At 44.8% G+C, this 23,218-nt stretch overlaps 1 protein-coding gene across 3 annotated transcripts; it reads right to left on the reverse strand.

Annotated features, from left to right (window-relative positions):
* Positions 1 to 38: 38 nt before the first annotated feature.
* On the reverse strand, positions 39 to 22,976 carry GARIN1B (golgi associated RAB2 interactor 1B). 3 transcript variants are annotated; one of them, XM_037167756.2, is made up of 11 exons: positions 22,862 to 22,976; positions 21,583 to 21,687; positions 19,144 to 19,243; positions 18,607 to 18,715; positions 16,874 to 17,262; positions 15,384 to 15,568; positions 13,816 to 14,068; positions 9,135 to 9,256; positions 6,662 to 6,705; positions 3,341 to 3,508; positions 39 to 2,574 (listed from the first exon to the last, which is right to left on the reverse strand). In XM_037167756.2, the coding sequence occupies exons 5-11, from the start codon at positions 17,117 to 17,119 to the stop codon at positions 2,561 to 2,563; spliced, it is 1,032 nt and encodes a 343-aa protein (XP_037023651.2). In that variant the 5' UTR covers positions 17,120 to 17,262; positions 18,607 to 18,715; positions 19,144 to 19,243; positions 21,583 to 21,687; positions 22,862 to 22,976; the 3' UTR covers positions 39 to 2,560. The 3 variants fall into 3 exon arrangements, with proteins under 3 accessions (XP_037023651.2, XP_037023652.2, XP_037023653.2); XM_037167757.2 differs by having other exon boundaries at positions 40 to 2,574; positions 6,662 to 6,699; XM_037167758.2 differs by having other exon boundaries at positions 41 to 2,574; positions 16,874 to 17,019.
* Positions 22,977 to 23,218: the final 242 nt, after the last annotated feature.

A 23,218-nucleotide genomic window follows, 5' to 3' on the forward strand; every position in this document is an offset into this window, starting at 1 on the left:
AGGTGTTTAAGAGAGAAAGGAAAGCAAGAAGCTGGAAAGAGAGTTTACCTTTCAAAGAGTTTACCAAGAAGGGGTGGAGAAAAATGGAGCATAGAAGCCAAGAGAAATTTTATTTTTTTTTTATCCTCACCTGAGGACAAATTTTTATTGCTTTTAGGGAGAGGGGAAGGGAGAGAGGAACATCAATTGAGAGAGAAGCATCAATTGGTTGACTCCCATAGGTGCACGGACCAGGGATTGAACCCGCAACTTAGGTATGTGCCCTGACCAGGTACTGAACCTACAGCCTTTCAGTTATGGGATGATACTCCAACCGACTGAGCCACACAGGCCAGGGCATTTTGTTTTGTTTTTAAATGAAGTAATGATGGCATGTTTAGAAAAACTACCAGCTTGTTTATTGCTGGTGGGAAGGATCTAGGAGTGAGGCTCAAATTGATGGTATAGAAAAAGGAAGGGAGAGTTTCTAGGGCAATGTCCTTGAGAAGGGGAGATGGGAAGAGATCTAGTACCAAAGGGGGACAGTTGGACTTTGCTTAGAGCAAAGACAGTTCTTCCATAGCAAAGGAGAGAAATAAGATCTGTGGGTCTGGTTCTAGGCAAATGCTAGACAGGGTAGTAAGAGTTTGGAGTAGTCTTTTCATTGCTCTTATGTTCTCAATGAATTGGGAAAGTGGGCGATCAGGGGGCACTGGGGGGTTGAGGAGAGAGGAGGTGTGAAATAGCCACTCAGTAGAGTAAACAGATAAGGGAAATACCATATAACCTCCAGGCAACATTAAGGACCCTCCTGATGCTTGCAGTTATGACTGAGGTGTGGCTGGTTAGTACGTCACATGTTTTTTTCCAGGTAGGGTTAGAGGTATGGTAAAGGCACAGAGTTGGTGGATGGTTGGACTTAGCCAAGTGGCTAGAATAAAATGGATGAGACGCAAAGGTATTGCAGGTGCATGGAAGAAGTGGCAATAATGATTCATTATGGAATCCAGGCTGGAGGGGAGGGGAATGAGGACACAAGGAAAGTGAGGGACAGTGAAAATCTGGAAGGAGCAACATGTTGTAGGATCGGTGGGGTTGAAGGACTGTTGGACTCAGGGAAAGTTAGGAGGTGGTGTAGCTAGAGAACGGGAATGGTGGGCTGGGGTATAGTTACTGACAAACTAGGGTAAAATCAGGGGAGTCGGTGGCTGAGGAGTGTGGAGGATGGAACTATTGGGGAGCAGTTCGAGGAACAGCGACCGTGGGAAGCATCATCTCTGTGGATATCGAAACCACCAAGAATGAGAACCCAACTCATCCGCGACACGAGCGACAGTGATCTAGGAGCTTACTTTTCAGCCCTCCAAAAGCTTCAGTCTGAAAACCACTTCAGTGAAGAAAAAGACCCTCCTGGGAAATATTAAATGAAAGCAAGATGTCCAACAACACTTTCCACTTGGCAGACTGGACAGCCTTTTTGAAATGCTCATAGTCTGGTTTTTATTGAATGTGAAATACTGCACATTTGAGAGAGAGGCCGGTCCACAGGCCATCTCACAGACCCTCTTTAGCGACTCTCCTGATCTATAATTTACGAACCTCTGATTTTACTCCGGCTTTGAGCCTCTATGTTCTCTCTTTAGAACTGATCATTTAATAAGCACTTACGAGATGTGTTGACGGTGACAGGGGGTGTCATACGCAAAAGAAACGAAGCCAGTGTTTGTAGGGCTGAGACATTCGCAACTTTAGCAAGTTTGGCCACAAAAGAGAAACTCCCCGTCTCACACACCTTGTCTGACTACCTCCTGCAGGAACGAACCTTCGTGTGGCCTCAGGCCCAGGCCTCCACTTGGAACCCCAGGGCCAGATTAGCAAGTCCAAGTTTGGGAATGGACTAAGGAAGAAGGTCCAAGCTTGAATCAGAAAAAGAGGGACTAATAAGAAAAACTGGCAAAAGGGGAAGTGGAGAGGTCCTTGGCTAGAGTTCATATCTGGCCCCGCTTACTTGTCCAGAGCTGTCTGAGCAGAGAAGAAAACACATTTCTTTTTTGGTATATGGTCTTTCCAGTCTTAAATTAGATAAACAGAAGCTTGGTGAAGCATCTCTCAGAGGTGTATTTCTTCTCTTGTTTCCTTCAGCTTCTCTCTCAAGTCTTTTCTGTTTCCTTCTCTTACCACCTCTCTGTGTTTCCGTTCTTTTCTGGCTTCCTCCTTCACCTTCCTCTTCAGCTCCATTTTGTTCTCTTCCATGTCTCCTCTGGTCCTGCTTCCCTTTCCTTCTCTCTTCCCTGGTCCTGACCCTTCAGAGAGCACGTCTTCTTGTGCCTGCCTGGTGCTGGAGCGGAGGTAAGGTGAGGTGTGGAGATGTGCGGTGGTGAGATCACGCAGTTATGTGCTGGAATAATGCTTCTCATCTGGAAGCCGTGTTCCCAAATGGGTCTCCCAGGAAAGGCTATGCTACCAGTGTGAGATGATTCTAGTTTCTCCTTCTCTCCAGCCAGAGTCCCTCAGAAAGTTGAATGCTGCAAACTGGTGTTGGTGAGGGCTGCGTAGTTTCTCCCCAGTGTGGAAGGATGGCTCAAATGGAATTTCCTATTAGTTTGATAGAGAAAAATACTCAATAAGATCTCACTTGCCTAAAAAGTTCTCCTGTGAGCACAGATGCTTGTGTTCATTTTTAAAATTGTCAACCGTTAATAACAGGTATCTAGTAAGAGTCAGTAGTTTATTAATATTTTAATTCAGAAAACACAAACCACTCTGCCTATCTCTGGTCAGACAGAGGCACGTACAAAGTAGTTACTGTGTGTTTGTTAAATGACTACGTGGATGGGTGGATGAGCCTTGAAGCATGGAGCGGTAAGGGCTGGGCCCAGGGAAGTTTGACCCCCACACCACCCCACCCCTTCTGGCCTAGCTCCTCCTCACTTTTTGCAGCAGGTGGTTGGGGCTCCCCAGGAGCTCTGGACAGAACAAGGGAGAGCCAGCAGCCCACCTCCTCAGAGGAGTAGCCTGTGGAAACTCGGCAGAGGCAGCCCCCACATCTCCACCCAGCAGAGAGAAAGCAGCTCTAGTGCAACAGCAGTGTTATCCGAGTCTCTGTCCTCTCCGAGCCACTTGGCAGGGGCTCTCCCAAGGCTTCTGGGGGCTGCCGAGGTATCCCACTCAGGGTTTCACTCACCGTAGTTGGAGAGCAGAGCAGGGGGTAAAAAGGGCTGGGTGATTGCGGCTGGCACCCCCAACTCCCATCCCCTAGCCTCCAGGAGGCAACATCAGGCCCCTAGGATCTAAACCCATGCCCGAGGTCAAACTCCAAGCCCATCCCATGAAGGCAGCCAGACTAACCCCATGAGCGTACCTATGAACAAGGCCAGCTGTGGCCTCGTGGAGGCTGCCAACGTGCTGAGGAGTGAGAGGGGCTGCGGCCCAGAGGGGTTCTCTCTTTCCCACTCTCCACAGGTGAACGACTCCCTCCAACTGAGGTCACGGGTGCAAGGAATGCTGTCTTCAGAGGAAACATCTTTCTCTGGGTCAAAAAAGAAAATGCATTTGTTTGTAGTCTTCATTCACAGAGCATGCTCATAGATTATGGCCAACACTTGTGGGATGGTTATTATGGGTCAGACACTGTTCCCAACAATTATATGCATTAGTGCTCATTTAGTCCTCACAACAACCCCTGAAGGGCCAGCACTGCCGTGGTCCCTCTTTACAGATGAGGAATCTGAGGCCCAGTGAGGTTGAGTTACTTACCCATGGTCACGAGGAGGCAGAGCCAGGATTCAAAGCCAGGGAGCCCGGCTCCAGAGCCCATGTTTTTTTACCACTATGTCATGTGAACATGGCAATGCCAGTAAAAGGAGGGGACTACTGTGGCTTGGAGAGGTCAACTGAGTGAATTCGCCCTCTGCTAGCCGAACTCACAATGGCCTTGCACACAGATGGCCCTAAGCCAGAGCCTGTTCTTGGTCTACTTGGCTTCAGCTGCTGAAAGAAGGGCTTGCAGCCCAGCAGCTCTGGCATCACCAGGGAGCACATTAGACACGCACGGTTTTAAGAGAACGCTTTGTAACCTGAATGAATGTCTATCCACTGTGCTATACACCTGAAACTAACACAAAATAGTGTTGAATGCAAAACATAATAAGAAATATTAAAGAATTTCACAGTTTCAAGTTTATCCACAGCCAATGAATCAGATTTTGCATTTTAACAAGACCCTCAGATGGCACATTTAACGTTGGGAAGCACTTTGAAGGTCCCACCACCTTCTGATGGGGAGTTAAAAGGGCTAGCCATGCAGGTAAGCTTTGGGATACTGGTTTTTCCAAATAGAGCACTCTCTCCTCTCCTTCCTCTCTCTCTCTCTCCTCTCTCTCCATCCAAAAGTTCCAAGAGGCTGAGGGGTGGCCATCCTGACTGAAAGTGTACAGTACTTGGCCTGTATAGAAAACAAGGGTTTCTTCAGCTCCAAGGAAAGAGAAAAGTCCTGAGCACAACCCAGGATGATTAACTGCCATCAGCCCAGGGCCCTGACCAGTGTGGCTCAGGTGGTTGGGCGTTATCCCGCAAAGTGGAAGGTTATCAGTTCAATTCCCAGTCAGGGTACGTGCCTGGCTTAGTGAGTTCAGTCCCCAGTCCGTGCATGTTTGAGAGGCAACTAATCAGTGTTCCTCTCACACTGATGTTTCTCCTCCTCTTTTTCTCTAAAAGTAAATAAAATCTTTTAAAAAAAAAGAAATCAGCCTAGGGATATATTGGGAGTAGCCCCTGTGACACCAGCTTTTCAGTGACTGAAATTCTAGCTGAAATTCTCTGAAGTCCCAAAATATATTTGTAATGTTCTTTCTGTTTTCCTCACCCCAACCTCAAAGAGTATGGTGTGTATATGTGTGTGAGAGAGAGAGATTGAATGTATGCATAAAATCAGAAATAAATCACCATTTTATCATCAGTCACATAACATGCAAGAGCATCCGCAGACTTGGAGAGAACGTGGGCCGGCTTCGCTCCACGCACCACTCAGAACGGGGGCCAGGGACTGGCAGGCCGGACTTGGCCTGCACATGTGTTCTGTTTGCCCGCTGCTGTGCTTTAACTTTCTCATGGGCGGGGATACGTCACATAAAAATCCAGATTTTTGGCTTCTCTTGAAAAATCAGAGTCTCTGGCAACACCAGGCCTGTGTTCTGACATGGAAACAATTAACAACTGAAGCCTTAACTGAAACCTTCACTTTCTCATTGCCACGGTCCCCACCACTGGCTATGTCTCCTCAATGTGGAAACCAAGCTGCTGTTTTACTTAATAATAGAGTTAAGAGAAGAGTCAGCCATTTCTTAGATCCATAACATGTAGACCCTTTACCCATTCACACCATCTACAGTTGAGTTTATAATCCCTGGTTTGGATGAAAGTAAGCAGAGCCCCCCCCAGGATCGACACGCTCCTCTAAATTTTTAAATATAACATGAAATTCCGGCTGCCTCCCGAGCCAATTTGGAGGAGTAATTTATCATCAGTGTGGCGCACAGATATTTACCGAGCTCCTACTGTGTTCCCAGCCTAGTGCTTGCCACCGTGGAGAATTCAGAAGCACACACACACACAAAAAAAACAACAACGCTGAAACCCTTTAGTATCGATTGAAGAAACAACATTGAAACCTGTGAAGCAATTAGGAAATAACCCGAGAGGTTATGACCGAGGAAAGATTTGTCTGGGCAGAAAGGTGATGTGAGGTGTGCCTGGAAGGGTAGGTAGGGTTTAGAGTGGAGCTTTAGGTGGAGGGGGCAGGGGAGAGATGAATAAGGCGTGGGGAAGAATAGCCAGGGTGCGACCAGGGCAGAAGATTTGGGCTGGAGAAGGAGATGAGGAAGAGAGTACCTAACGGAGCAGCAGAAAGTGACCAGGTGAGGTGGGTAAGAGGGGAAGTTAATTTAGAGTCATGCATGCCAAAATGGGTGGATTTGGGCTCAACAAAAACCTGGAAATGAACAGAGAATCAGCTGCTGTTTCCAGAACGTGTCATGCTCTCATACAGCCTCTGATCCCTCCCAGAATGTCCTGACTCATGCGCTTCAGCCGCCCACTTGTCCTCTTCCTCTGAGTTGGCTCAGACCCTAGGCCTCCTGGACAGCTTCCTGGGAGGGAAGTGGCACTCCTGTCTTTGTGTCCCCGTGGTATCTCAAGGCATGAGCTTTGAATGCTGCCCGGACAAGAAGAAGTTTTGTAATCTGGGGATTTACCCATCTGACTCCACTGAATTGCAAATCCCTTGAAGGCGGTACTGTGTCTGTTTTCTTTGGGACTCCATAGCCGTCCACAGTGTCTGGCACTTACCAAGTGCTCAGTGTGTTTCTGAATAAGCAGATGAGTGAATGAAGGAGAGGACTGCTGCAGTGGTCCAGGCAAGAGGTGATAAGGTGGACTAGGGTGGGATTTGGGGGCTAGCAATGAAGTAAAGGTAGAGGAAACATTTCAAGGAAAGAAATTGGTAAGATTTGGTGCCAAACTGACTCTGGTGGTCAAAGACTCTAAGGGAACTTGAACTGTAAAAGTTACAGAAGGACATCATGACAGCTAGAAAAGCTGGGGTCGGGAGCTGGAGGGGAATGTCGTTCCCACACCTCCAGAGCAGAAGGTGCTGAGGCACAGGCGCCCTGTGCCCTCCGCTTACCTGAGCTGTCCTTTTTGGTCTCTGTCTTTTTGCTGCTCCTGGAACTCCAGCCATTTCAGAATCGAGGAAATGAAGGTCAAAAGGAAAAAAAATAGAGCATGAAATTCTCATTGTAAATATTGTTCCTGGTTATATTTTTTCCTGATGTGAGTTTTCGAGGCAGATATAAATCTGAAAAAGGCCGGCTGCGGCTCTATTGGGTAGGCGTGGCACTTGTTAAACGCTGGAAGGAAAAATCGGGATGGGGGAGATGGGAGGGGCTGGGGTGATGGGGAGCAGACCCCTGCTGCTGATTTTGCTGAGGGGGAGTGGTTGTGGCTCCATCTGTTTGGTCCTGTGTCCCAGCATATATTTTATCTGCTCTAAGTTGCATATTGTTGTCAACGTGCAAAAACTGATATAATTGTTACTGGACTCCGGCCTGCCTGAATGAGGAGAAAAGTCATCACTCAGACCTTCATTCTGGGGAATTGAAGAGAAGAAACTAACTGTCTATGCAAAGCAATCGTTGAGCCAAAATGAACTTTCCCCTGCTTTTCACATCCCTCCAGTCTGCTTTGTACGTGACAGCCCAAGCGAGGTTGCCATAGCTTCTGGGCTGGTCTCTGCACACCTACGCTTCCTTTCTTTGTATCAGCTGTCACTGCAACAGCCAGCATGACCTTTTCAACATGTAAATTGGACCATGTTACCTCCCAGTTAAAAATGGTGCTAAGGCTTTCATTGCACTTTAAGTCTAAGTTCATATTTGCATGGGTGTCCAGGTCCTGCATGCCTTGGTCCCTGCCCACTTCTGGTAATGTCCTTCCATGACCACTCTGCTTTCCACCCTGGCCCTTTTTCCCTTTCTCTAAACTCACCTAGCTTCTTCCTTGGTGAAGCCTAAGTCTTACACTCATTTTTTCCCCTTAACATGCTCAACTCTTTCCACCTTGATTGCCAGATCACATGGGCTAGTGCCCATTTCTCCCTTAGGCTTTAGTCTCCCCCAACTTTCAGGAAGTATTCAAAGCTGTCTGTGCCAGAGATGGCCAATGGACCCCCGGGATTTCTTCTTTCCCTCTCCCTTGGGGGCAAGCATCTAAATCTTGCACTTCCTAGCCTCCCTTGCAGCTGGGTGTGGTCATGTGACTGAATTGTGGCCAATGAATATAGACGGAAGCCATCCATCAAAGAGTAATTTTAAAAATGTAAATTTCTTAACATTTTGAGACAAAAAGCCACTTCCACATATCCTGTCCTATTAGAAGCCATCTCTCTTCAGGTCAAGCAGTATGACATCTTATCCGGAAATTTCTAAATTTCAGATTTGTGTACGATATGCAGAGTGATGACCTCAGTATAAATTCTGTAACTGTGGACAACTAACAAGTTTTTTTTCCTTGTGTTAATACTTTTCTATCTCCAGCCCAAGATAGACTTAATAATACGAGCTAATATTTATTAAGAGTTGGGTTAAATCTGCCACAGTATCTGCTCAGGAGCTTGACAAGCACTTCATGCTTTTGAGTTCACTTAACCCCGATGCTGTCTGGATGAGGCTGGAACTATCACAATTTCCACTGCACAGATCTAAACTCAGAGGCCCACCAGAGTCAGGCAGTATGCCCACGGGTTCACAGGCAGAGCAGTGACCTGGGCCTGGTCCTGTGTGAGTTCCCATCCACCAGGAGAGACCGCCTCTGCTGACCTCACTGGTTTCCAGCTCACTCACAGCTCTCCAAAAGAAGTACTAACAGCACTTTTTGTTGTCCTGTCTCTGAATTGCTGGTCCCTGTTGTGACAAAAATCTCTTCTTCGGTACTTCATTTTTCTCTTCTGATGATATTTACAAACTCTTTCTCTTCTCCCTTTTCTTTAAAACCACAAATCAAGTGCACTAGGACTCTGGATCCCACTTAATCTTTGCTCTCTGGTCGTGGTGCCCAGTGGTCTCAGGACTCTTGAATCCTGTTTCTCTCATACCAGCCAGTCTGAAGACTGAAACCCAAAGTCATCTATACATGCAGGGCCATTCCCTTAGGCACGTGAAGTCCACATGGGGGCCAGGTGAGCAGGTCAAGGAACCCAAGGAATCCAAGGAGGAACCCCAAGACACGGTTTTAAACAATGTTTTGTTTATTTCTCTGTGGGACTAGGGTCTGGATTAGACACCAGTTTTTACTATTTCATCTCTGTTACTAACTTATTCTTATTATTGAAGAGCTACTTTGCGTTTTTCATAAAATTCCTCCTCTGGAGTCAAGCCTCCCAGGTTTGCTATGTGGAGCAAGAGAATAAGGCGAAAAGAACTGGGATAAGGTTGCCCTGAGTCAGCGATGGCACTGGAACGCACCCCCCGCCCCCCCTTGAGTGGCAGAATTCCATGCCCTCCCTGTGCACGTTAACCAAGTTCCTTGGTTTGGGGATCTCGTAGGCTAGACCATCTGGGCCGTGGATAGAATATCAGGCTGGCCTGATACAAGTCATGTACCTGAACCGGTTGTGCTGGTGCAAGTCGGCAAAAATCTGAGAGAGGGCCTCACTCTCCCCATTGGCCATCAGCTGCATGAGGCTCTCGCTGGGCTGGGAGGCTTGGAGTTTCTCCTGCACTAACTAGATGGAGAAAAAAAAGCAAAGCCAGGTGGTTAAGACCTGAGGGTTTCTATATTTTCCTAATATCATGCATGGTCCAGACCCTAGAGTGTCAGAAGTCAAACTGTTCCATTGGGTGGATATGTCAGAAGTTCGGAGCGGCAATTCTGAGGCCATATCTGCTTATACCTCCTGTATTGTTATAAATATTCTTCAGTGCCCTAATGATAATATTATCATTGAATAATTTAGTGGATAACCTATTCTTATTAATGTCACCAAAATAGTGTGTTCATATATACTTTAATAAAGCTTATGCTACTTTCATATTTAAATGTAGGGGAATCAAATATTTATTTCTTGTAGAAATTTAATGGATATTTAAAAAATTAACCTAAGAAAATTTCTGCATTGAGCTGCTTTTCAGAACAAGTTTTTATTATTTATTTTTAGAGAGAGGGGAAGGGAGGAAGAAAGGGAGAGAAACATCGAGAGCTTGTACGCATCCCCAACTGGGGACCTGGCCCGCAACCCAGGCACGTGCCCCGACCAGGCATTGAACCAGCAACCTTTCAGTTTGTAGGCTGGTGCTCAATCCACTGGGCCACACCAGCCTAGGTTGAGCCGCTTTTAATGACTGGCTAAAATTGCTTTCTTTCCTGTTTTCTTTCTTTGCCTGTGATACACCAAAGGTGTTCCAGAAGTGCAAGCTGCTCATATTCATTCACTCCTTGTTTATTGAATGTCAGCTACGTGGCAGGCACTGGGGATAGAGCAGTGAAGAAGACAGATAAAAGTCCCTGCATTCATGGAGTTTATGTTGAGTTCAGGTCAGTCTTACATTATCCTCCAAGGCCTGGGGCAAAAAGGCCCAGGTAGCTTCACTGGTGAATTCTATGAGATACTTAAAGAAGTAGTAACACCAATTCTTCATAAACTCAGAACACAGAGGAGGAAACACCAAATTATTCAACGAGGCAAGTATTACCCTACAGGGAACCATTTTGCGTGGTATGGCGAATGTAGCCCTATCGGAAAACTGACAGGTGCCAGTCTGCACACAGGAAGCCAACCCATGGATTGGCTTTCGGTGGAAAACCAGGCCTACATTATATCTAGGCTGCTTTGAGGCTTGCTTTTGCTAAAACTCCCTCACCCTGAATTGAGGCAGAAAATGTTCACTACATATCTTTAAAGTAACTTCCTAAAATCTATGTTAAACCTCCCAAGTATGGAGTGTAACTAATTCAACCACTTTCCCCTTGATCTGCAACATCCTTCTTTTTGAAGTAATTAGCAACATCCTTTCCTTTGTTATCTGTAAAAGGTAATTACCTATAGTGAACCTGTGCATAATAAATGAGGACCATCCTCAATGTAATGTACCCAGAAAAGCAATAAAAACCTGTCCAGGCAGGGGTTGGGGCCCTCTCTCTCACTTAAGAGAGTGGCCATGCCATCCCTTTTTCTCCACAGGACTTCTGTAGTCCGTATGAATTTGTTCGTCGCAGCCACAACACACAGACCCCATGGGCCAGAGTCCGCATACCAAAAGCCACGATATCACAAGAAAACTAGAGACCAATATTTCTAATAAACATAGATGAGAAATAGCTAACAAAAAGCTTGCAAACCAAATCACGTAACAAATTAAAGGGATTATATGGGGAATTACATGGGGAATTATATGGGGGAAAGGAACCAAGTGCAATTTATTACAGGAACACAAGGTTAGTTTAACATCTAAAAATCAATGTACATAATACACTATACTCATACAATAAAGGGCAAACTACATGACCATCTCAATAGATGCAGAAAAAAAAATTCCACAAAAACCAATACTTATTTATGATAAAAAAAAACTCTTAATAAACAAGGAATAAAAGGGAACTCCCTCAGCCTGATCAAGGGCATCTACAAAAATCCCACAGTTAGCATCCTACGTAATGAACGATGGGATATTTTCCCCCTATTGCTTTTGCCATTTCTGTTAAACATTGTACTAAAGGTTCTAGTAAAGGCAGTAGATGATAAACAAATAAATGTATCTGAATTGGAAGTGAAGTAAAATTGTCTTTTATTTGCAGGTGACATATATACACACACACAACCATACATACACACAATTCCAAGGGACCCACAAAAAGAACTATATCTAATTAACAAGGTTAATACACAAAAATCAGTTGTATTTCTATATACTACCAATGAGTGATGCAAACGTGAAATTGAGAAACCGCAATTCCATTCAGCCCTGGCTGGTGTGACTCAGTGGATTGAGCACCAGCCTGCGAACTAAACTGTCGCCAATCTGATTCCCAGTCAGGGCACATGCCTGGGTTGTGAGCCAGGTCCCCAGTTGGGGGCATGTAAGAAGCAGCCAATGGTTCTCTCACACATCAATGTTTCTCTCCCTTCCTCCCCATTTCCTTCTCTCTAAAAATAAATAAATAAAGTATTAATAAAAAAAGAAAACACAGTTCCATTCAAAATAGTATCAACAAAATTAAATACTAGGAATAAATTTAACAAAAGAAATACAGAACTTGTATACTAAAAGGTACAAAAGCATTGCTAAGAGAAATTAAAGAAGACTGAACTAAATGAAAATACGTTCCATATGCATGTACGGGAAGACTCCATATTATCAAGATGGCAATTCTCTTCTAATCGATGTATAAAAGCAACATGTCCTTGTCAAAATTCCAGCAGTCTATTTTCTGGAAATTGAAAAGCTGATCCTAAAATTTATATGGACATGCAAAGAATCTAGAATAGTGAAAATGGTGTGAAAAAGAACAAAATTGGAAGACTTACAACGATTAATTGTACGAGTTACTATAAAGCTACATAACCAAGATATTGTGGTGCTAGCACACAAATAGGCAAACAGGTCAATGAAACAGAACTGAAAATACAGAAATAAATCCTTACATTTACTGTCAATTGTTTTTTGAAAAAAGTGCCAAGACAATTCAATAGGGGAAAGGATAGTCTTTTCAACAAATGGTACAGGGAAAATTGCACATCGACATGTGAAAATGAAAAGAACTTAGACTCTTATCTCACACAACACACAAATAGTAATGTAAAAATGGATCATAGACTTAAATGTAAGAGTTAAATCTATAAGATTTCTAGAAGAAAATATAAGATAAAATATTTGTGATTTGGGGTTGAACAAAGAAGTCTTAGCTACAACATCAAAAGCCAGATCCATAAAAGAAAAAATTTGATAAATTATGCTTCATCAAAATGGAAAACTTTTGCTCCACAAAAGACACCACTAAGAAAATAAAAAGACAGTCCTGGCTGGTGTGGCTCAGTGGGTTGAGTGATGGGCTGTGAACCAAAGACTTACGAGTTTGATTACCACTCAAGGAATATGCCCAAGTTGCAGGCCAGGTGCCCAGTAGGGGGCGTGTGAGAGGCAACCTCTCGATTGATGTATCTCTCGCACACCAATGTTTCTCTCCCTCTCTTTCTCCCTCTCCTCCCCTCTCTAAAAATACATAAATAAAATCTTAAGAAAAAAAGAACAGAAAAAGACAATTCACACACTGGGGAAAAATTTTTGCAAATCATATACCTGATAAAGGACTTGTATCCACACTATACAAAGAATTATAGAAACTCAATAAGAAGACAAAACTCAATTTAAAAGTGGATTTTTTAACAAAAGGCTTGAATATCATTTCACCAAAGGAGATATATAAATGACTAATAAGCCCGTGAAAAGTTGCTCAACATCATTAGCCATTGAGGAAATCTGGAATAAAATCATTACACATCACCAGAATGGCTTTAATCAAAAGGATCAGCAAGACTAGTGTGGGTGAGAATGTGGAGAAACTGAAATTCCCAAGCTGGTAGGAATGAAAAATGGTGCACCCAGTCCTGGGAAACAGTTGGCCAGTTTTTTAAAAGATAAACCTAACACATGACCCAGCAATTTTGCTCCTTGTCATCTACCTATGACAAATGAAAACTATGTCTATACAAAAACTTGTACACAAATGTTCATGGTAGCATTATTCATATTCGGATTATTTAAACTGGAAATAATCCAAATGTCCATCAGCTGGTGAGTGGATAAACAAAATGTGGCATATCTATACAATGGAATACTATTCGGCAATGAAAAGGAATGAACTGTCGATAGGCTGTGACTCTGTGGATGCTATGACATGGATGAATCTGAAAAATTTACACTGAGTGAAAGAAGCCAGACACCAAATTTAGTGTAGAATTTTGTTTATATGAACTTTGAAGAAGTATGAATTTACAGAGACTGAAAACATTTCAATAGGAATAGGGAATGACTGCAAAGGGGCATGAGGGGATTTGTTCAGGGATGGAAATGGTCTGAAACTGGATTGCGATGGTAGCAGCACAGCTCTCTACATTTCCTCAAAGTGTTGAACTGTGCACTTACAACAAGTGAGTCTTGCAGGTGGTTGTATAATATATCTCAATGAAAGGCGGGGATCGCCTTCACACGGTGCTCACATGCCAGCTCACCTTAGCCCGGCTGCTCAGCTCTGGCTTGGCCAGAGATGGCAGCGATGCCCACTTACCTTAGAGTCTCCTGAGGGGCTGCAGCCGTTCTTGGGTACCAGACAGTGAGTGATGAGAATCCTAGGGTCTTTGGTGGTGATGGACAGGCCCTGCTGCAGAATTTGAACTAGTCGGACCCAGAAGTAGAAGACAATCTCAGGATGGTCGGAGTGGAGTCTTAGGTAGTAGATCTTCTCTGTGACTGTCCTCAACCGCAGGATGCGCTGAAGCTGGTCACAGACTTGGAGCTCCACGAATTTCAGTGGGAGAATCCTGAAGGCATGAGGGAAGACACACATTGACAACCCCATCGCTCCTGATCCAACCCAGTCTGCATTAAAACGAGGAGTGTCTCCTTCAGGACCGAGGCTTCTGGAGGCAGGAAAGAAAGTGCTTAGTCAAATTGAACTTTAGGGAGATTACCTTCACCTGGACAGTGCGTTTAAAATGCAAACATCTAGCCCTGGCTGGTGTAGCTCAGTGGACTGAGCAAGGGCCCGCGAACAAGAGGATCGCGGTGTGATTCCCAGTCAGGGCCCATGTCTGGGTTGCAGGCCAGTTCCCAGCAAGGAACCCATGAGAGGCAACCATACATTGATATTCTCTCCTTCCCTTCCCCTCTAAAGATAAAATGCAAACATCTGAAGATCCCCTCAGATGCAGCAGGTCCGGGGTGTGTCCCTGGAATCTGCCTTTCAACCTCCACCCATCCTGCCATGATTTTCACCCTGGTGTCCCAGGATCCTGCCTGAGAAAGACCCCAGGAAGGTAACTGGGGTCAGGGGGTTTTCAGTTGCCTTCCTGATGGCACGAAGGGATCTACCCTCCTCTGCCACAAAGCTGGCCCCACTGTCCAGCTTGTCCAGGCACTGACCCGATTGCCTCATACTCTTTTCAAAGGAGCTCTGGTTTGGGGAACTAGCTTTGGGTGGAACAGCCATCAGCTGGGACAGGGCTGTCCTTGCTGTAGGTTCACCAGGATATAGTGGAGGTGCTCATCACCGAGGCAGCTTGGAGAAATGAAGGGTTTACTTGGACTCCTGGGAGTATCTAGGGATTCTTGAATATCCCACAGATTACTCAAAGAGGCTCACACATGAAAAAGGGCTGTTTCATCCTGGAGAAGAAACATGATGTCACAGTTCTAATGACACTTAGTTCCACTTATTTGATTGGTAAGAAAACAGATGCAGCAAGTAACTTGTGACTCAAACATCATGAGTCTCTTCAGTTGTATGCCAGGGACTAGAACTTGCAGCTCCCAACCCAGGCTGCACCTGGCAGATCTCACGGCTTCCTTGCCCCTTGGCAGAGAGATTTCTTGGGAAATCTCTCAAGTGGGACGAGAGCAGTGAGAAGAGAGGTGGAGCATGTAGACTGGCCCCTCGGTCCTGTCCACACCATGCCTCTACCTGACCAAGATGCCTCTGCATGTCCACTGTCTTAGGTTACTGGTGTCTAAAAAAGTCAATGTCACTGCCTATGGCTCCTCTGCTCTCTCCTACCTTGAGTATCAACACTAAGTAGCCTTTGCTTTGGGTCCACTCCTCCCCCCCGCTTGTCCTTCATTCCCATTCATGTTGCCTACCTCTTCAAGGTGATTTTGGGGGCCAAGGATGGTTTGTTCCACGTCTGACTCTGCCCCTGGCGCCATTTGACACTGGCCATGAGGAGGATGTTGGGAAGAGGCAGGCAGGGCACAGAGGAGGTCACCCCGAGGGCCATGGTGCAGGAGGCTTTGTAGATGTCAATCCAGTTCCTGCCCTTTTTCACCTGCAAAGCAGCCCCGTGGGCACAGCCTGAGCATTTGGCAGAAGCAGCAGGGCATTTCTGCTGAGAGTTTCTCAGCTTTGGCAGTATTCACATGGTAGGCAGGGTGATTCTTTGTTTGGGGAGGAGGCTGTCCTGTGTACTGAAGGGTGTTTAGCAGAGTCCTCAGCCTCTATCAACGAGATATGCCAGTAGGAAAGCCACCCCCTACCCTGCCTAAGTTGTGACAACCAAAAATGTCTCCAAGACACTGCCAAATGTTCCCTGATTTTTTAATATGCATTCATTCATTCATTCACTTATTTAGAGGGGAAGGGAGAGAGAAAGAGAGGGAGAGAAACATTGACGTGAGGAAGAACATCAATTGGTTGCTTCTTGTACATGCCCCGACCAGGGGTTGAACCCATAACCTAGGCATGTGCCCTGACCCGGAATCTAAAGACCCCCAACCACCTGAGCCACACTGTGCAGGGCAAATGTTCTCTGGTTTTGGAAGGCAAATCACTGCTCGGTGAGAACCACTGTTTTAGCTCGTATTGGTTAAACAACTAGCAGTATTCACACTGCCTACGGCTAGCAGCTGCGCACAAGAACTACAAGCCAGGAGTTTCCTAGCCTGTGTCACATTTCCACGAATTCTCCCTAGATTGCTTCCTGGCTTTTCTTTGAAAAATGTCCTTTGGCCCTTCCTTGAGGGGCCCTAGAATCTCCTGTACTCCCCTGCACTGTAAGGTCCCTCCCAACTCCCAAGTTCCGTGCAGAGCCCAGGCAGGGAAACAAAAATGCACCCAGTGCCCCTTGTACTAAGGCTTTTGTCCTTGTGTTTGCATATAATATTCATGTCAGCCCGGCCCCTTTTCACTGGAGGACACTGGGCTTCAGGGTGCCCAGGCCACTTGCACAGCGATGCTTCCTGACAGGAATACAGTGGACTGCACTCTGAACCCCAGGTCTCTCTGGGGGCCCCTTTTCTGTTCTCTGATCAATCAGCATTTCTGTTCCAAGCCCTTAGAGGGCATCTGGCTTCACTGCCTCTTTGATCACTGCTTTGGGCTGACCTGGAGGAGGAAGTACATTGGGGGATGCAGACCCCAAACCCTCCTGGCGTCTCCCTGGGGCAACAACTGTTGGTAGGGGAAGCCACATCTGGGGTGCTGCAAAGTCAGGGTCAAATGCAGGTGGCCTTGCATTCCAGGCCCGCTGACTTCTCTTTGTCTCTCTCCAATTTCAGGGACACACTCTCCTGGTCACATCTTGGGAACAGATTTAGAAGAATTGAGGGGTGCCATCCGTGGGACCCCAGAGTACCTGGACAAAGTTGCTTTCAAACACCACGGAGTCAGGAAACAGGTTGAATTCTGGAGAATGAACCATCTGGCAGAGCAGTCCCTCCTCCACACCCAGGCCCACTCCAGGGTTTGGTTCTCTATCCACAGGCAAGAGGCCCCTGAATTCTTCCCAGGCATTCAGGAAAGGAAAAGATGAACAGGATCTTTTGACTTTTACTGTCTTTGATTTCCACCAAGTCTTTCTAGGTGGAACTGATGACAACATTTCCACACATGTTCAGGGGCTTGCTGCACATTTGTCCTGGGATCTCTGTCTGCCCTCCTGACCTTGGGCAGCTGGCCAAGGCCTGGGGCCACCAATCAGCTCACAATGATGAATAGATGACATCATGAAAAACCAGGGCGAGCCTGCAGGAAAGGGAAACGTGGAGGAGCTTCCCTTTTCCTCCAGAGTGCATGGTTGGCTGGTTGGTGCCCTGACCTTGTCCAGCCCTTTTTGGAACCCAAGGACACGGCTCCCCCAGAACTTGCTGAGAAGACTGAGCCAGGCAGAAAGTGAGGAAGGAAGGCTGTTGGGAAGCTCCTGCTGCTAATAGAAAAATACCCGCCCTGCCTTCCAGCACCCCTTTACTCTTAAAGCAGCGCACCTGTAGAAGAGTTTTAAGGGCTGGTTATTTAAAACCCAGCCTTCCAAGAGGAAGAGCAACAAGTGGAGAAGTTATTTGAATAAATAATAAAGGAGAACTTCCCCAATCTGGCAAAGGAAATAGACTCCCAGGAAGTCTAGGAAGCTTAGAGAGTCCCAAAGAAGTTGAACCCAAAGAGGAACACACCAAAACACATCATAATTACATTACCCAAGATTATAGATAAGGAGAGAATCTTAAAAGCAGCAAAACAAAATTAGGGGGTTACCTACAAAGGAGTACCGATCAGACCGTCAGCTGATTTCTCAAAAGAGACCTTACAGGCAAGAAAGGGCTGGAAAGAAGTATTCCAAGTCATGAAAGGCAAGGACCTACAACCAAGATTGCTCTATCCAGCAAAGCTTTCATTTAGAATGGAAGGGCAGATAAAGCCCTTCTCCGATAAGGTCAAGTTAAAGGAGTTCATCATCATCAAGCCCTTATTATATGAAATGTTTAAGGGACTTGTCTAAGAAAAAGAAGATAAAAAATATGTACAGTAAAATGACAGCAAACTCACAATAATTAACAACCACACCTAAAACAAAAACAAAAACAAACTAAGCAAACAACTAGAACAGAAACAGAACCACAGAAATGGAGATCACATGGAGGGATAGCAACAGGGGAGTGGGAGGAGGAGGAGGGGGGAAAAGGTACAGAGAATAAGTAGCATAGGTGGTAGGTAGAAAATAGACAGGGGGAGGGTAAGAATAGTGTGGGAAATGTAGAAGTTAAGAACTTATAAGTATTACACATAGACATGAACTAAAGGAGGGGAATGTGGGTGGGAGGGGGTGCGCAGGATGGAGGGGAGTGAAGGGGGGAAATGGAACAACTGTAATAGCGTAATCAAGAAAATGTTAAAAAAAGAAGAAAAAATAAAACCCAGCCTTCCCACACTTCATACAATGTGAGCCCCACATCCCCTGGTGTATCTGCCTTAGGCTTTTCTAGTCACGGAAAGAGCCGTAGGTGCCTCCCTATGGCTGGCTGGCCACTTCCGCAGGCCCAAGTCCCTTAGGAGGTAAAACTGAAGGAGCAGTAGAAGTAATTAGATTCTTACCCAGAGGCTGGCTTTGTGAGGGTGCCAGCTCGGAGGAGTAGGACCCCGATGAGCAGCTCTGCCAATCAACAGGCCGTTATCACTCTCCCAGTGACAGTGCTCCTTATTCCTGAGAGAGAGGGAGAAAGAGCCCAAGTCCTGGGGCGGCTAGGTCAGGGCCAAAGGACCAAGCTGACTGATGGCCACTCAAGTCATTTGAGTACAATTTCAAGGAGAAACTGTACTCTGATTTCAAGGAGAAATAGTACTCCAGTTTGGACAAAATTTCATAATTTATTAAATAACGTATTGACCATCAAGGTCAAAGGTGATCAATTCAGAAAGGCAATTTGACAACCAATATATGCAATGTACAAGCTTGAAGATATATTTTGATATGATGATTTTATTATTAAGTCAGGTAGAATGCTGAAAGGTCATGAGGTCATGCGATCATGTGATTCCATCAGCCCCTCAGCTGGTGTCATTTCTATTGTGCTGCTGCTGCTTAAGAACCTGTAACAGCTCCCTGGTTGGTAGAGTAACTTCTGCACTCACCTTCCTCATTTTCATTCCTTTACCACGTGGGGAAAATGTCCTCCATGGTTACGTTCTCTGAGGAAGGGGTCAGAGACTGCGTCCTGTGGTGTACATTTCCCTGGAAACACACAGCACAAAAATGATGGCAATTAGTATGCTGATATGATGATTTCACAGTTAAAGTTTACCCACAACAGTAAAACTTACTGGCTTAGATACATGAATTAGATGTATTTGGCTATTGAAACATTCAGAAATCCCCTTCGATTGGGAAAAGGCCGCTCTCCTTTTCTCGAAGAAGTCTGTTGACCCACTCTCTGGTGTGTGGAGGAGGGCTTTAGCACCATGTCCAGAAAGCTCATTGTGAGGAGGTGAGCTGTTTGCTTTAAAGAAAATACTAAGCAGCGATACAAATGGTGCATTAAGATGTTCACCCCTTCCTACCTGCCCCCAGCAAACCTACATCCTTTAAAAAAAACATTTGAGCCCTGGCTTAGCTCAGTGGACCGCAGGCCTGCAGACCACACAATTGCGGTTCAATTCCCAGTCAGGGCACATGCCTGCGTTGCAGGCCAGTTCCTAGCAGGGGACTCACGAGAGGCAACCATATATTGATATTTCTCTCCTTCTCTTCCTCTCTAAAGATAAATAAATAAAAATCTTTTAAAAAAAACAACCATTTGACACATGCTTAGTTGTATATCCTATTATCCATTCCTTTACTAATAGAATTTCTGACTAGGCACACATTTCTAGAATAAATACTACAATTCTTGGCTTTTCTTACTACTAAGTAAAGCCATATGAATACGTTCTGGCAAGAGAGACGTAAGCCCAAGTGTTAGGTGCAATTACTGTGAGGAATCGTTGAAGGAAGGGGCATGCTCTTATTCACTCCTTGCTTTTTCCTTTTGGCTGGAATGCAGACTTGATGGCTGGAGCTTGAGCAGCCCTTTGGGTTGCAAAGCAGCATATAAAGATGGTAGCATAGCAAGATAAATGCCCCCCCCTGAAAAAAAAAGATAAAAGGGCTCCAGTTCTTTGATAATCATGACACTATCACACTAGTCTGTAAGTGTACTTCCAGACTTCTTTTACGTGTGAGAGAAATAAATTAGGGTTTTCTGTTATATTGAGCCAGACTTAAAACTAGCTGATACAACTACACAAAATTACTATCTACTCTTCTGTACCAGTTTTAGAGGAAATTATGCTACTGTTTATTAATAATTCTAAACAATTAAGAAATTATGGCTAGTTTATGAGAAATCAGGACCTTCTGGAGAAAGTTGTATAAACACACATTTCAATAACATGAAAAATGCATTGCTTTTGCCTTCCCGTGCCTCAGCGCTGTCGCGCTGTCACAGTCCTTGCCTTTTGCACATTCTGTGACAAGCATTTTGGTGACAGTCTCCTGAACTCTGTTGGCTGTCCTTTGGTCTGAGGCTAATGTCACCCTGGAAGTCTCAGGTATCGTTTCGAAGACTGCTCAGGAATGATCAGGATTTCTGGTTGCCAGTTGAGACCGGACCCAGATTTTGGGTTTACAGCTTATACAATTTTGGAGACTCTTAAAAATGAAAAAGACTGGAGGGAGGGGAGAATTGAGAGTTGTAATGCCACCAACCCATATTCCTAAAAATGGGTAAATTAGCACATTTTACCTAGTACACTTTCACTACGATCAAAAGTGCTGGAACATAAAAGATAAAAAAAATTTTTGAACATTAAAAAAAAATATTTATTTATTTATTTTTAGAGAGGGGAAGGGAGGGAGAAAGAGAGGGAGAGAAACATCAATGTGTGGCTGCCTCTCTCGTGGCCCCCACTGGGGACCTGACCCGCACCCCAGGCACGTGCCCTGACCGGGAATCAAACTGGCTACTCTTTGATTTGCAGCCTGTGCTCAGTCCACTGAGCTATACCAACCAGGGCAAAAGATAAAAATGTTTTAAATCCCACAAAGTAGGACACAAAATTGGCCCTTGGAAGGGCCCTGTAAACAAGGGGCCCTGAAACTTAAGCTTTATTCTCTTCATAGTAAAGCCGTCCTGTGCAAATCTGTGTCAGTATGGAAAAGAGGTTTGTTACATAAGCAGGGCATGCGCTCTGAAGAACATTAGAAAATGCAAATAAAAAACCCCCAGCACATTCCTACCTCCCAGGAAACATTACTGTAACAACTAGCTGTGTGCGTGCACCAAAATGAGATCATACTCTAAAAAAACGTTCATGACCTTCTTATGACCCATTTTACTCAGTCTCACTCCACCTTTGTGTTTTGATATACTCTGATCGCATTGCATCTCATTTGACTTCCAGGCCGCACCAACATTTCTACAATTAACTCCAATTATTCTTACACTTGCTTTATCCAAATCAGGACCCAAACGGAGACCACGTGTTCCCCTCTGTTTATTCTGCTCTAGCGCAGTCCCTTTTGAGGACACTTACTAGTAGAAGCAATGGAGTCAGTTGTGCCACAGAATGTCCCTCCTTCTGGATTTGTCTGGCTGCTTCCTTGTGGTACGCGGGTGGCTTCTTTGGCAAGGATATTCCCTGTGAAGTAGAAGTCATATATAAAGGGCTGGTGGATCCAGGGATTGTTTTCCTTCAAAGGAAATAATCACAATTTCTTAGTATGGAGCTACTATGAGATCCCAAATAATGTCAGTAGGAAAATACATATAAAGAATACTTATCAGAAGAAAAATGATGTCAGGAAATAGGACAAAGGTTTTGAAAAGAGTCTTTTGTGTACTCTCAAGGAAATGAAATACAATGTGGGACCTTACAAAACCAACGAAAAAAATCAGAGACACCAAAATTAGATGAAAAGAGCCTGGGATGGTAAGGAAAGAAATAGAGAAAAACACCATTAAAAGTCTAAAAGTTACATTATAACCCACAAGAAGCACAGTTGGCACGACAGAAAACCGAGTTGGCTGGAGAATACCATACAGAACAGAGTATAGAAGGGCAAAGAGGTGAAGTAACTGGAAGGAAAACGATAAATACGTAAGACATTTATGTTGATCCAAAAGGCAGGTAGAGTTCCGGATGAAATGGGAACAAACAGAATTTTTAAAGTAGTCAAAAACATAAGAGAAAAAGTCATTTCTGAAACAACGCCCCCCTACCAATTTGGTAAATGAACAGGATTTACTATATTCCAGGTAAACTGAGCAAAGAAACCATTGAGACCAGAACTGGTCTTGTAAAGTTCTTAGACCTTAGGGACAACTAAAGCACCCCACTACCAACATCCAGATGGAAGAAGCGGACAATCGCCCTGCCCAGGGGAATAAAATGAGACTGGCCTCAGGCTTCTTTTTGGCAGGTTTCGATGGCCTAAGACAATGGAACAATGTAGAAAGAATGTTGCAGGGAAAAGAATGTGACCCAATAATTCCATAAATGGCTAGAAATTCATTCCAAGATGAAGAAAGCAAAAATAATCTTAAAACTCTAATTACACTAGAATAAAGAAATCTAAAAGCTGGTTCTTTGAAAAAGAAAAATTAGACAAACCACTAGCTAACAATTTAATTTTTCAAAAGGAAAACACAAAGCATAAAAGTTGAAATAAGAAAACACAAGTACAAATAATGAAGTAAAGGGTTCTGGTTATAGGTAGCAGCATGAAGCTATATTGCTTGAAGTCTAGTCCAGGGGATCAGAGGACCCCAAAATACTGTGACTTAAACAAAACAGAAGTTTTACTCTCTCTTACATAGTGGTCCAAAGGTAAACAACCAGAGCTGGCAGTCTCAGCCAGTCTCAAAATGTGCCTTCCATCTCTGTGTCCCAAGGTGACTGTTCCAGCTCCTGCCTGCCTGCCTCCTCGCCAGTGAGAAAGGGGAAAGGGAGGGAGACTGCACACTCCTTCCTTTTAAGGGCATTGCCTGGAAATGGCATAATCACTTTTGCTCACATTCTATTGGTTGGAATTCAGTCACATGACCACACCCAGCTACACTGGAAGCTGGGAAAAGTAGCTCTTAGCTGGGTGGCCTTGAGCCCATTTTGTACTGGGGAATTCTGTTATTTATTATCTAAGGATGAAGGGGCCAGGTCACAGAATTACTCC

The sequence above is a fragment of the Artibeus jamaicensis genome, unplaced genomic scaffold (assembly GCF_021234435.1).
Source record: "Artibeus jamaicensis isolate MK-2021 breed Jamaican fruit bat unplaced genomic scaffold, CSHL_Jam_final scaffold_3307, whole genome shotgun sequence".
Lineage (NCBI taxonomy): Eukaryota > Metazoa > Chordata > Mammalia > Chiroptera > Phyllostomidae > Artibeus > Artibeus jamaicensis.

Coding starts and splice junctions, on each gene's coding strand:
- GARIN1B (XM_037167756.2), bottom strand. CDS start 17,119: ATGTTGTCATCAGTTCCACCTAGAAAGACTTGGTGGAAATCAAAGACA. Junction 15,569..16,873: donor TTGAAAGCAACTTTGTCCAG/GTACTCTGGGGT, acceptor GCTGCTTTGCAG/GTGAAAAAGGGCAGGAACTG. Junction 14,069..15,383: donor CCCAAAATCACCTTGAAGAG/GTAGGCAACATG, acceptor TCATGCCTTCAG/GATTCTCCCACTGAAATTCG.